At 36.1% G+C, this 12,872-nt stretch overlaps 1 protein-coding gene across 1 annotated transcript; it reads right to left on the bottom strand.

Annotated features, from left to right (window-relative positions):
- Window positions 1-2,433: 2,433 nt before the first annotated feature.
- On the bottom strand, window positions 2,434-10,009 carry ankmy2a (ankyrin repeat and MYND domain containing 2a). Its single transcript, XM_015001427.2, has 10 exons — window positions 9,819-10,009; window positions 9,440-9,504; window positions 8,768-8,906; window positions 8,560-8,658; window positions 7,425-7,585; window positions 6,297-6,511; window positions 5,361-5,496; window positions 4,632-4,760; window positions 4,434-4,563; window positions 2,434-3,086 (listed from the first exon to the last, which is right to left on the bottom strand). The coding sequence occupies exons 1-10, from the start codon at window positions 9,883-9,885 to the stop codon at window positions 2,950-2,952; spliced, it is 1,278 nt and encodes a 425-aa protein (XP_014856913.2). The 5' UTR covers window positions 9,886-10,009; the 3' UTR covers window positions 2,434-2,949.
- Between the last annotated feature and the right edge of the window lie 2,863 nt (window positions 10,010-12,872).

Here is a 12,872-nt window from a genome sequence, read left to right as displayed (position 1 = left end):
AAATGTTGGATGTTTGTTTTATGGCCATGCGTGGTTTTCATGATGTAAGTGATGTGATTGAACAGATCAGGAAAATAACCCTCAACAGGACAAGACAAGTGGAATAATTCTGCATTTTATTAAACATTTTGGGCTGGCTGTTTTATTTTTGTTTTGTTTTTTTTTTGCAAAAAAAAAAAAAATAAATAAAATTAGGGCCTGGGGCTCAAGAATTGGGCTTGGGGTTCAAATCCTAGTCTGGGGTAAAACTGGGTGAGTTTCTCACTGTAAGGCAGTTGGCCTGTAAGTTTTTGGCAGTCGGTATAACAAATCTGTTTGTTGTAAATGTTTTGTTTTTGATCTTTTTGACCAACAAGTCCTGTGAGGACAAGTAGATGCAAACGATGGATACATGTCATTCTTTTCATCCTTATCTCATTCTAACATAGTTCTAAATCCGAAATCCCCTGGAAAAGAATACACCAACACTTGTAAATACATTTTGGGTTAACATTGATTGCATTAGAATTTACTTTGTTGCTAAACTTCACACACAGCCTGTCAGTATCTCTTGTCTCTTTTATTTTGTTCCCAAACAGACGCCACAGGCCCATTCAGTCCACTTCCGAGAGAAAATAAAGGGCAGCACGGCTACCTCTTCCCAGAGGAATATTTACTCTTCAACGCCGCTTTGAGTTTCTCCTGGGAATAGACAAGGAGAATACTAGAAGGCAAACATGGTCGGCGCCAGCTTCAGAGCCTCTCACTGAAAGTAAAAGAAAAGTGAGAGGTGCCTCCCGTTTAGCTCCTGACCCTCACAGGAAGTGGAAGGTGGCCGGGTTAACTTGACATTGACAAGCAGAACGGCGGGAGCGTGTTTATTATCAGGAAGGACCCGCATGCTGTAATCAGAGGTGTGGCAAGGCAGAAAGGGGTGGAGGGACAAAAGGTGTGCTCAACACCTTGAAAAGAGCCGAGAAGGAAGGGTCACAGTGGCAACACGGTTTGGAAATGTTCCCAAAAGCAGATGACAGGTTGTGTCTGAATCACTGGTGTTATTTCCTGACTGAAGCTCCAGCCTGAAGTGACCCAATTCCGATTTTTTTTAATCAAATCGGATTTTCTTGGCCATTATTTCCAAATGTATGAGGCTTTAAGTGATCTCCAGTGAGGACTGTAAACGACCTGAAAGTGACCCGCATGCGCAGTAGAGGGCGCAATAACGTCTCTCTCTCTCACACACACACACACACACACACACACACACACACACATATATATATATATATGTTTCTAGCAGAAACCAGGAATATACACACACACACACACATATATATATATATATATATATATATATATGTGTGTGTGTGTGTGTGTGGTCTCTTTCCTTATATATATATATATATATATATATATATATATATATATATATATATATATATATATATATATATATATATAAAGCACACATTTCCAATCTAATGACAGGGAAAATTGATCTAAAAATTTAACTGGTACCTTGTTACTCTGTAGTGGAAATGAAACACAATTATTGAATGACACAACTGAAAAACTGCTAAAATCTGCATTTATTATTGTCTACATAATGGATTTTTTGATGATTATTGCCACTTTAGAAGGTCCAAAGAGGCACTTTGGGCCACAGAACTGCAGGTTTCAGACCCTGAACAGATTAAAAACACATTGTAGACCAATAATGTAAAACAAAGGCAAACACTTGAGATCATAATCCAATAAAATCAGTTCATTCACAGTTGAGCAAAAATCTAGGGAGATTGAAATCCTGGCAGAACAGCGCCCCCGTGTGGCCATCTTTAAAAACTACAGACGTAATGATAAAAACTTTAAATCATGTTTGAATGGAGGGGATAAAATCTAAAGCTGTTTTTTATTTTATATTTATAATTTTCTCTAGATGTATTTTATGAGACATGTTTACAGAAATTTCACTCAGATCAGTGGAGACAGTGGAAGAAATAAAACCCGTTTTAATTTTGACATGAATGCATCAAAACATGCCTTGTTACTGAGAAATAACGCTATTAAAGTAAAAACACAATAAAATTGTGTCTGAGGGAATTTTTCATCATCAACCCGAAGGAAAATAAAAAATGAAAATGTGTCTCTTTAGAAGCTATTTACACTTTTAGTACCATTTAAACTTTGTAATCATCAGTTTACAGAAGAAGCACAGCTTTATTTTTCACTCCTTTACTGCTTGGTATAATAAAGTGTTTGACTTCCACCAACAATTTCAATTAAATGTATGTAATTAACTTTGTTGGGGGTTTTTCTAAATATGTGTACTAAACTGACTATTGCTGAATAGAAATATCAGTACAATATAAATATCCTGAATTGAATTAAATAGACTTCAATTTTGGGTTGTTTGTCTCATCAGGAAGTGTTGTAAATACAAGAGAAAAAGAAGTATTTTTTTTTTTATGGAAATCAATTTATTTTTCTATTAACCGACAGATTTTTGCACTGCCTCCAACATCTTCTTCCTATATCACTAAGACAAACTCACATTTACGACATCCTCGTCTAAAAATACCTCAGATTTTTGGTCAGCATTAAGCAGCCTCACCTTACACACAAACACACACGAAATGGGGCCGTTGGTACAAAAATAAATCAGACAAATGGCAGGCGGCACAGCCACTTCATCCTCTGTTTGCTACAGATTCTTAAGGCAGATTAATGTTGCATCTTCATCATTGCTGTGAACCCGAACCCCTCCGTGTGCTCTCCCACATTTCTACAAACTCACCAGAACGTGTAGCATTTTCATTCATAAATAGGAAATGGACAAAAAGACATGGTTCAGTCTCAGATGTTGATAAATTTTCCTGGACCAGCCTATTTGGTTCCCAGTAAAAGTGTCTGTTTCCTCTGCCTGTGCTGGGTGGATGCGTCCTGGAGAAGCGGTGGATGTCAGGATGCTCCTCAGTTGTCAGCAGCTGGGATGGAAGTGGAGTCTGTTGTTTCTGCAGCAGCAGCGTCTGCAGGCGTCTCTTTGCTTTTGGTTTCCACAGAGAGCTCCTGCATGGAGTCTGCAGCCTCCTGGACGGATTTATTCTCCTCTGAAAACAGAAGAGTCGCTTCAGGTTACAGCCAGCCGTCGCCACAATATGCTGTGATTCAAATTAGCTAAAAAATGTAAATTTGACCTCAAATCTAAAAGAAAAAAAACAGATTCCACACAGTCATTAAAACTAATCAAAACTTGTTTTCATGACTGGAGAAAGTCCTGTTCTCCAAAGAGCTGCTGTAGATGCTGGCAGCCAGAGTTGGGGAGTAACTAGTTACATTTACTCAATTACATTTACATGAGTGACGTTTTTTAAAAAAGAAAAAAGAAAAAAAAAAAGAAGTACTTTTAGGAGTAATTTTACTATGCTGTACTTTCTAATTTTACTTGGGTAATTTTATTGTGAAGTATTTCTACTCTTAGTAAATTTTCTGGATTTTCTCGCCACCAAATGACAAACAAACATGTTTTATCCAAAAATCAACCAGACACAAACACACACCTGCAGTTTTTGTTAAAGTTTTGTACATTTCTTATTGAAAGAAACTGATCGGGAGAAATTTTCTTTTATTATTTTGTTATTAGTTTTATGAATTGTCATTTTTGTCCTTAAAATACCAAAATGTCAACTTAAATTTAGATTTTGATGCAATTTTTAAATATAACGTGACTGATAATTTGATCAGTTATTCAGTACTTGAGTAGACGTTTTTACCAAATACTTTTTTACTCACGAGTATTTTTTGTTTGGCTACTTTTTACTTTTACTTGAGTAAAAACATTTAAGCAGTCCTAGTGTTACTGGAGTACAAATTCTGTGTACTCTATCGCCCTCTGCTGATGGCTGTGGACAGGATGGATCTCCTGTAGCAGTCTGTATTGCACTACTTCTAAAGGAACCTCTGACTGAAGATGAGGATTTTGTTTAAAAGCAACATGAAGGTGATGTTCAGGGGTTAAGGAGCGGAAGAAGCAACAATTTTGTGTTAACCCAACATGTTGGCAGAAAGACCAGCAACAACCTCAAAGAATCAATTGCTCTTCATACAACTGATTCCTACAGGTCCAAATCTGAACTATTTGGAAACTATTAATGCATAATTCACCAAATAAACAGACAATCTTCCCAGGAAAAGACAATGCAGCAAATTTACCAAGATCAGAAGATTAAAGCCAAAAAAGGGGCTTTATCTCAGACTCTAGAAACTTCAGGATATAAAAGTACAATTAGAAAAACTCAACAGGTTCAGATTGATTCAAACAGAAAAGACTTTAGCAGCCGAGTTCTGTAAAGTTTCATCTGAGTGAACCACAATGGGAACAGATGCAGAAGCTGATAATGCATTTTTGTCCTAATAAATGAACTCCAGTTCAGTTTTGAAGTTTCTGGATGATTCACCTTTGCTCTGCTCCTTCCTCAGTTTGGCCATTTCTGCCTCCTGCTTCTCTCGCTGCTCCTGCAGCTTCTTACAAACCTTCTTGTGGGTGAACCAGTGCATTTTCTGGCACGCTTGTCCACAGTAGATAACCTGAAAAAAGAGCAAACCGTCAGTGAAATCCCTCACTTGATAATTATTTCTGTGGTTTCAACGCTCACCATTTTGCAGATGGAGCATCTCTTCTCAGCTCCCTTTTCTCCACAGGTGGTGCAGAACTCTGCGTCCATGAAGCCGACCTGCCCGGTGATGGCCTGAGTCAGAACCGAGAGCGCCGTGGGGTCGTTACCCTGCAGGGAAAAAACCTGATCAGATATCGCCATCGAAAACACAGATGTGACTTCCACTGAATTTATTTCAAATCCTGTGGTTCTGGGAGGCAGGGAAATGTTTGGGCTGAAACGATTAATCGTGATGAATCGATTATTGAAATAATCTAATTTAGTAACTGATTAATTGGAGCAGGCAGACTCAAAAAAGGCTATTTGGTGATTGAACATCATACTCAGAGCAGTAATAAAAACCTTCTTTGTCTGTAAATATGTCTGACCCAAACTCCTCCAGTGGCAGTTTTATCTTCATCTGGTCCAAATTCAACAAGAGAAATAAGAAATTCAACCCGAAAACTAGCCCTGATGTTCAGTGAAAAATGTTGATGTTAAATTTTTTTTTTTTACAATGATCAAACGCTCACTAAAGGAATGTGTTTAACATTTTAGGTAATAAAATTCTTATTTTCTTACTTAAAACATAATTCAGTTGTTTATTTGCATTTTTTTATGTATTGTATAAAAAGAACAAAATCTGCAGAATGAGAATGTTTTTGATCATAGAGTAATCAATTACTGAAATAATAGTTGGCGTATTTGACGTTTAGTTTGCAAACTTACAATGTCTACAGGGGCGATGCTCCGCACCAGCTGCTGCAGCAGCGTGGCGTCACAGTACGGGAACTTGCGGATGCATTCTCTGATGAACTTCTCCTGGAAGATGGGGAAACCGTCGCTGTCACGACCTTTCAGCAAACTGGAAAACACCCAAAATCCAGTGAGCAACAGGACAAAACATGTTAAGAAGAAAGAAACAGGCTAAATTATATGATATACCCAAGGTACAAGAGAAGGAATAACTAAATGTTTTCGTATAAAATACAACACTCACCTTGGGAAAGACATGTAAAAAACCTTTTAAAGAAATCCACCTTTTGTTGCAGCATCACAAATTCAACTGTTACTTTAAATACATTTATGGAAAAAAACATCAATGCTGATAAATAATTATTTTCTAAAAAAATAACTGGAGTAAAGCTTTTTTTTTTAACTTTTTTCCTGTAAGATATTTTTACTCAGTTATCCACTCTTTTATTAATATAATATGAAGGCTTGTTTCTCTTAGCCAGTCTTTAAGCAAGGTAAGACAGGGGAACATCATCTCAGACTAAAATCAAAACAAGTCAAAGCAATGATTAAGAAAATTAAAACAACTGCAGCAAACAAGGCTGGATGAGGAGTCACAGATATCTTAAAACAGAGAGCAAAGCGGATGGCAAAGAAGGTGAAACAATCACCAGATGAAATGACAGAGTGGCGATTTGGGGTCAAAGGTCTCCGTAGAAACCATTAGATGCTACTAGCTACATGCCAACCTGAAAAATGAAAAGTTTTACTCTTTTTTTCATGCTAAATTAGTGAACAAAGTTCTATTTTCCAAAATTGTATTTCTAAAATAACAGGTTAATAAATTTTGGGGGTTTGTTACACATCTTCACCAGGAGGATGTGGATGGTTCTGTTGGTAATAAAACCCATTTCCCTCACTTATTCCCACCTCTTTACGAGGCCGTCCAGCTTGTCCTCGCGGTCCTTCAGGAAGGAGCCACACTTTCCCAGCACACAGCTGATGTAGTGCATCTTCATCGCCAGAACCTCGTTCATGTCCTGCTGCTTGATGCACTTCTCACAGATCAGCTCCATCACTCTTCTGCATTTGTCCAGAGACTCCACCTCGGCGAGCAAAGGGTTTTCCTTCACCAGCATCACCAACTGGGAAACAAAACAAACAACGGCGGAGATGATTTGGTTTTCCAGGCGCTGTTTTAGGAAACAGCAGAGCATAAACACAAAGTGAGCCATCCCAGTTGTTTCTGCTCGCCTTACTGGTTAGGATTCTTTAATTTAAGCAGTGAGAAAAGTACATGGAAAAATGAACCGGAAAATTCACCCGAAAGCTGCCAGGTTAAAAGTTTTGTTGTAGCAGACACTGATATGACAATAAATTAATTTGATTTCAAGTGTTTCCAATTAGGAAATATCTCAGGGTTTTGCTGGAGATGCTAAAAAGTGATTGAATACTTAAAAAAAATAAATCAAGAAAATGTGTAAAAGCAAAGAGATGGACAAAGAAATGTTGGATTTTTTTCAGCAAAACTCAGAGAGCAGCTTATTTATTTAAGCTGCTCTCTGAAAATCTCTCTCACCTGAAAAAAGGTTTATATTCTGAGCTAAAATCCAGATTATATCAACAAATTATTTGCATGAGCTAAAAAAATGTTTACTGCGCAATGCAGGTGGAGACAGACTCTTTAAAAGTTACCAGCATAAATCTTGTTTTTTGTTGCTTTCTTGCAGAAGGTGCAGCTGACATACCAACTTCACACAGACTGCTAAGTCAGTAAATTATGCAAGAAATAATGTGATGAATGCAACATTTTATGGTAACTTTGATTTGTATTTGTGTTAGCTAAACTGGTTGAGCTGCACTTCTCTTCCTGTTGGGTATAATTAACGATTTGATGCCACATTTAATTACAACTTTTTGTTATCGACACTGAATAAAAAAAGCTGAAAATGGGATCTGCTGTGTTTCAGAAGCATGACATAAAAGCAGAAAGCATATTAAGGTTTGTTCATGAACCGGGTCTTTGAAGCCCACATGCTCCGTTCAGTGAAGTCCTACTTTGACCGGGTTCAGGTTGGTGCTCATGATGATCTTATGGAGCGGTCCGGACAGTTTGGGCGGCAGCTTTGGTTCCTTCTCCAAACCCTGCGGCTTGGTGTAGTAATCCAGCCTGGCTCGAGAAAAGTAGTTGTTGATTACAGTGACGCAGTCGTGCTGACCTGAGGATGAACAGCGGACGGTGGTTAAAACTCTGAATGTTCATTTTAAAACAATAAAACATAATGAGACATTTTGTTGATTGACTTGGAATCATGTATTTTATAATTTTGTGATATAAACACACATTTTAGTTACATACCAAATTAAGCAAATAAAAATGAATTAACTAGCATCGATTATCCAAATATTTCAGTCCATTGTGTTAATATAAGAGACAGTTTTTACCTAATTAGATAAAAATGGTTAAACCTTCATTTTAAATAACTTTTCTGCTGTTGCAGTTTTTAATGCTACACTGCAAAAACTGAAATACAAGTAAGATTAAATATCTTAAATTAAGGAGATTTATGCTTGTTTTCTTTCCGACAAGATATTTTTTCTCACTGAGAGATTTTTATGTTAGAATATTTTTCTTATTTTAAGTGTTTTTGTATTTAATTATCTCAATAAGATATTAAAGCTTGATATTAACAAAATATTACTTATTACGAGTACATATATGCTAGAAACTAGAATATCAATATTTACAAAGAAAACCTCAAGTCTAGAACTTATTTTGTCCAAGTAAAATTCTCTTATTTCAAGCACAAAAAAAGAAAAAAAATCACTTATTGTAAATAGTCTCATTTTATGCTCTTAGACACATTTTGCAATTTTAAAAAAAATTGCCCTACTTAGTTGCACAGTCTTTTGGACTGGAGAAACTACTTTTAATAACTGCACAATATTTATGCTGAAATTTCCCCCTTACTGTACAGTGTGTTATTCTTTATGTATTTAATGTTCTTATCTTTGTGTGAATTGCTTTGATTGCCTGTCACTTTGCTGCTGTTGCACTGGGATTTCCCCACTTTGGGGATAACAAAGGATATTTCTATTCTAATCAAACCAGAAAAACAAAACTATTTCTTATGTTTAAGGTTTTGTAGACTTTTAGAAAAATGCAATGAGAATAAATTATATGGTCACAAACCAACAAAAGCTGCCATCTGAGCAGCGGTCCGTCCAACAGAGTTGGTCACATCTGTTTCTGCTCCGGCATCCAGCATCATCCAGGTGATGTCAGTCTTTCCTACAAACATAAAGGAAAAACTTCTAATATATTGTGCATTCAGACGTATTTATTTGTTGCTGTCTGAACCTGCCAAACCACACAGTGATGGATGAACCCTGACGCTCACCTGACAGGCCAGCAAACATGAGCGCCGTGTATCCGTGTTCATGCTGGTTGCAGTTTACGTCGGCTCCGTGTCGGAGGAGCAACTTGCACATGTCTGCTTTCCCTTTGTAGGCAGCGTGCATGAGCGGCGTCATCCCATACTGCGGGTGAGATGAAACCAAATCTGTGATTAACCATCACACTCTACCTAAAACTACATCTACTGTGGAGCAGAAATATTACAGCTGACAGAGCCAACTGGCACAGGAGCCTTAAGTTGAAAGCAGATGCATTCAGGGCAATAAAGTCACCATACATGATCGGACAAGAGGAGAGAGAGAGCTGCAAAAAGCTTTAACGTAAACAAAATAATTCAGTTATAACTCAGTTATTGAGAGGGAAGACCGCTTTCAAACTCCTCATATCAACAGGAATACAAAAGCTTCTCATAAACAAAAACTACAGACCTTAGAGGCATCAAAGTTGATATACAAAAAAGTTACAGTTAATTGTATTAATATAACAGTATATGCAATTGCTTTACTTCTTTTTTTGCAATTTCACTTGGGTAAAAAAAAGTAACTGTAAAACACAAATCTTTTTAATAAACTTGTTACGAGAGAAAAAAAAAGTTAATTATGAGCATGTCGGGATAAAATCACCAGTCTCGCTGTGTTTACTTGTGCTAAGCTACCTCATCCAGACAGTTAACTCGAACATCCTTACAGCCCAGCAACCTGGAGGCTTCCTGGACGTTCCCTAAAAAGAAAGAAAGCTTGTCTTTTTATCACTTTCATACATTTCCAGATTGAGGTTTTACCAGAATATACAAAACAAATTCACAAACCCATCTAACAGCTAAATTTAACTGGCATGTTCAAACTTATTTCTAGCTTTCATGTTAGAATTAAAGGTAAAAATAAAAACAACAAATGTCCTACTTTTTATTTAAAATAAAGTGCTGTCAAACCATAGCATCCAGACAGTTGGCTATAATGGTCTAAATGGGAAGGCGTGGAGCTTGTATCGTACAAGCTAACTAGCAAGGATTAGCGTTAGCCGAGGAGGCTTACCTGCAGAAATAACCTGAAACAACTCCTTTTCGCTTGGAGACAAGTCTCCTTTCTTTGCGGTGGACATGGTGATTGTTTACACCTTTAAATAAAATAGAAATGGCACCAGTATTGTCACCAGTTTTCTCACAAGCACCACAGTTCTTCTCTCTGACAGGGTGATGCTCGGGTACCTATGCTAGCTCTGGGCTAGCTGTCATACGGAATGTACCATTTACACATGAAATAAGGGGGGTGTGGCGCCACGACAAAAGACTAAAAAACTCATTGTGTGTCGGAATAATGACCTTACTTTTAGAATTATGTACTTTATATAAGATGATAAGAGAGTAAAAAATTTGTATAATCAAGTAGCTACCCATAGAACCAATAAAATACACAACCGAATCACCCCTTTGTATTTTGTAAAAATGATCAGATCCATGGACGTCTAGAAAGTTCATTCATAATCGAAATCCCTCAGCAGTGATAATCAGAAAGGCCATATTATACTAGTTTCAGGTATTTAATAATAAAATTTAAATACTGATATAGAATAACTATTCATCTCTCTTTCTCTAATATAAATATTTATTGTATGCAAATACTCAGGTATACAATATTGATTAGAAAAAAAAGCAAAATTCAAACTTTAATCTCAAAATCCAGACTTTGTTCTTGAATAATTAGAAATTTTATGAAAAAACTGCAGAATTGTAAGGAAAAAAATAATTGAAAGAGTCATGCAACTATCACTATCATTGTTACAAGAATGTGGTCATGTGTTGATGTAAATTGGCCCAAAGTAAATCAAAACAGTCTTTCAATAACAGTAATGTGTACAAATAAAGTTCATTAAATCAATTAGATGAATTGTCACCACTTAAATAAGTATGAACTCTACATTGTTGGGTAACTCTTTCTGATTAAGGTTCTGTCTTTGATTCACCTTTCAAAAGGATTAACAAAGTTTGCATTTGTCATTGCTGGATTTTCATGTGTTTTCCATATTGAGGAGAACAAATAGTAAAATATAACTCCACGTACCAGAAACATCACCTCCTAAATCACATGTTTGCTCCAAGACATGGGTCTTTAAAGCTGCACAGATCCACTTCTGTCCAGTGTTGAGCTGACAGCACAGCCGAAAAAACTGAAACGCCACCAGATATTTGGTAAGACTCTTTGATTGTCTCTGCAATAATGTGAACAGATGCAAACGTTTGTTTAAAAAATATCTTTACTATGTATTTATAGAAATGTTTTAAAATCCCAGAGTTACGCCAGTGTTTTAGTGTCATAAAAAAAAGTTTTCAAGAAAGAACAAGACATTTCTGAGTTTGAAAGAAAAAAAATCTTTTAATCTTAAGAATTAAAATAAGAAAAGTTCTGAGTTTGAAAACTTGCTCGGAAACAATTTTGAGATTAATCTCAGAAACATTTTAGAAAATACAAGGAAAGTCAAAAATGTTCGACTTTTGGAAATTTTCCAAGTGTCAAAAGTTGAAAGCTTTCAACTTTTGACACTCAGAAGTTACCAGGTTTTTTTCTTGAAAATTTCTGAGATTAATTTTAAAATTTCTGCGTTATTTCATAGCAAATTTTCAACTTTTCAAATTCAGAAATTTCCAAGATTTTTTCTAGAAACTTTCTGAAATCTTTGGCTAAAATTTACTCCTCCTTTTGTTTTTCTGTCTTCAATGACAGTAATACTCATTACTGACTCTCAGGTGAAAAGTACAGAAATAATCTTTTTTCCCCATTTGCAGACTGTCATAGCTGCCATGGAAAGGTTCATGTCTCTAACTCTACTGGCAGGTCAGCATGTACCGAAACTTTTCTTATCAAAAACATTTATTTTAAGAGACACCGACAGATATTTATGCCGTTTTGTGCCACAGGCCTGTGCTCTCTGTCTCTGGCTGCCTCTCAGTACCGCTACGTCTTGTTCTCCACTCCAAAAACTTGGAAGGACGCAAGAATCTACTGCAGAGAGAACTGTCTGGATCTGGCCACCATTTACTATCAGGAGGAGATGAATGAAGTCATGAAGCTCGTCGAGAGCAGACGAGATGATGCCTGGTTTGGGCTTTTCGAAGCAGAAACGAGGAGCTGGCACTGGTCTCTGACTGGCAGAGATTTCTACAAGGATGGAGAAACAGATTTTTATCAATGGGACGATCCTCAAAGTTACCATTGTGGGTATTATGAACAGGAATTATTCTACACACTTGCTTGTCATCAAAAACTCCCTTTCATCTGCTTTGATGGTAAGACTATTAGTCACACTTAAATGTCAAGTTTTTTTTATTTATTTATTAGAAACATAATTGTGAACAACAAAAAAACAGAAAAGAAATGAATAAAAACAAATACAAGAGAAAATAAATAAAACGTAGTTGGAAAAGAAGCAGGAAGAAATATTAAGTTATTCATTTATTAAGTTAATCTCAGAGATTTCAGGACTTAGAGCTTTGGATCACTGAGCAAATATTGAGTTTCACACACCGGTACATCTTTCACTAAAGGTGGCCTGGCTATTTGCAAATCTTTGAATTTTTTTAAATTTTTGTTTTATGTTTGTTTGTTTTATGTTTCCCCTTTTAAAAAACATTTTTTAAAAGTTAGATACAACTTCTGTCTAATTTCTTAATCAGATTTATTAATTTTATGCTGAATAGAACCTCAAACATCAAACAACTTTTACTCAAAAGTAGATTTCTAAATACATTGAATAAAACAGCAAGAATGAGTGTTCAATTCATATTACCTATGGAAAAAAGTAACATGAATTATATAGGATATTAATTTCCAATGCCAAATAAATTAGGAAATTATAATCCTGTCCTGTTGTGTAACAATTAATGTTTTGGATTCACGGTGACTTAAAAATCCCTTTGTTCTGCAATGTCCTGTGTCATTATCCTACAAAAAGATCAAATTGCAATCAAATTTTAGTTTGAGATTTTATAATGCAGTGGATGCTAACAGATTCTTTGGAAGAGAAGAAGATCTTCTGTATCACAGGCCACTTATAATACCTAAGAATAGGATCATGAAAAACTTTCACTTTGA

The sequence above is a fragment of the Poecilia mexicana genome, unplaced genomic scaffold, assembly GCF_051168715.1.
Source record: "Poecilia mexicana isolate PSO_F unplaced genomic scaffold, ASM5116871v1 scaffold_16, whole genome shotgun sequence".
In the NCBI taxonomy this organism is placed as follows: Eukaryota; Metazoa; Chordata; class Actinopteri; order Cyprinodontiformes; family Poeciliidae; genus Poecilia; species Poecilia mexicana.
The sequence above is the reverse complement of the archived record's forward strand: the minus strand, read 5'-3'. Positions and strand labels throughout refer to the sequence as shown.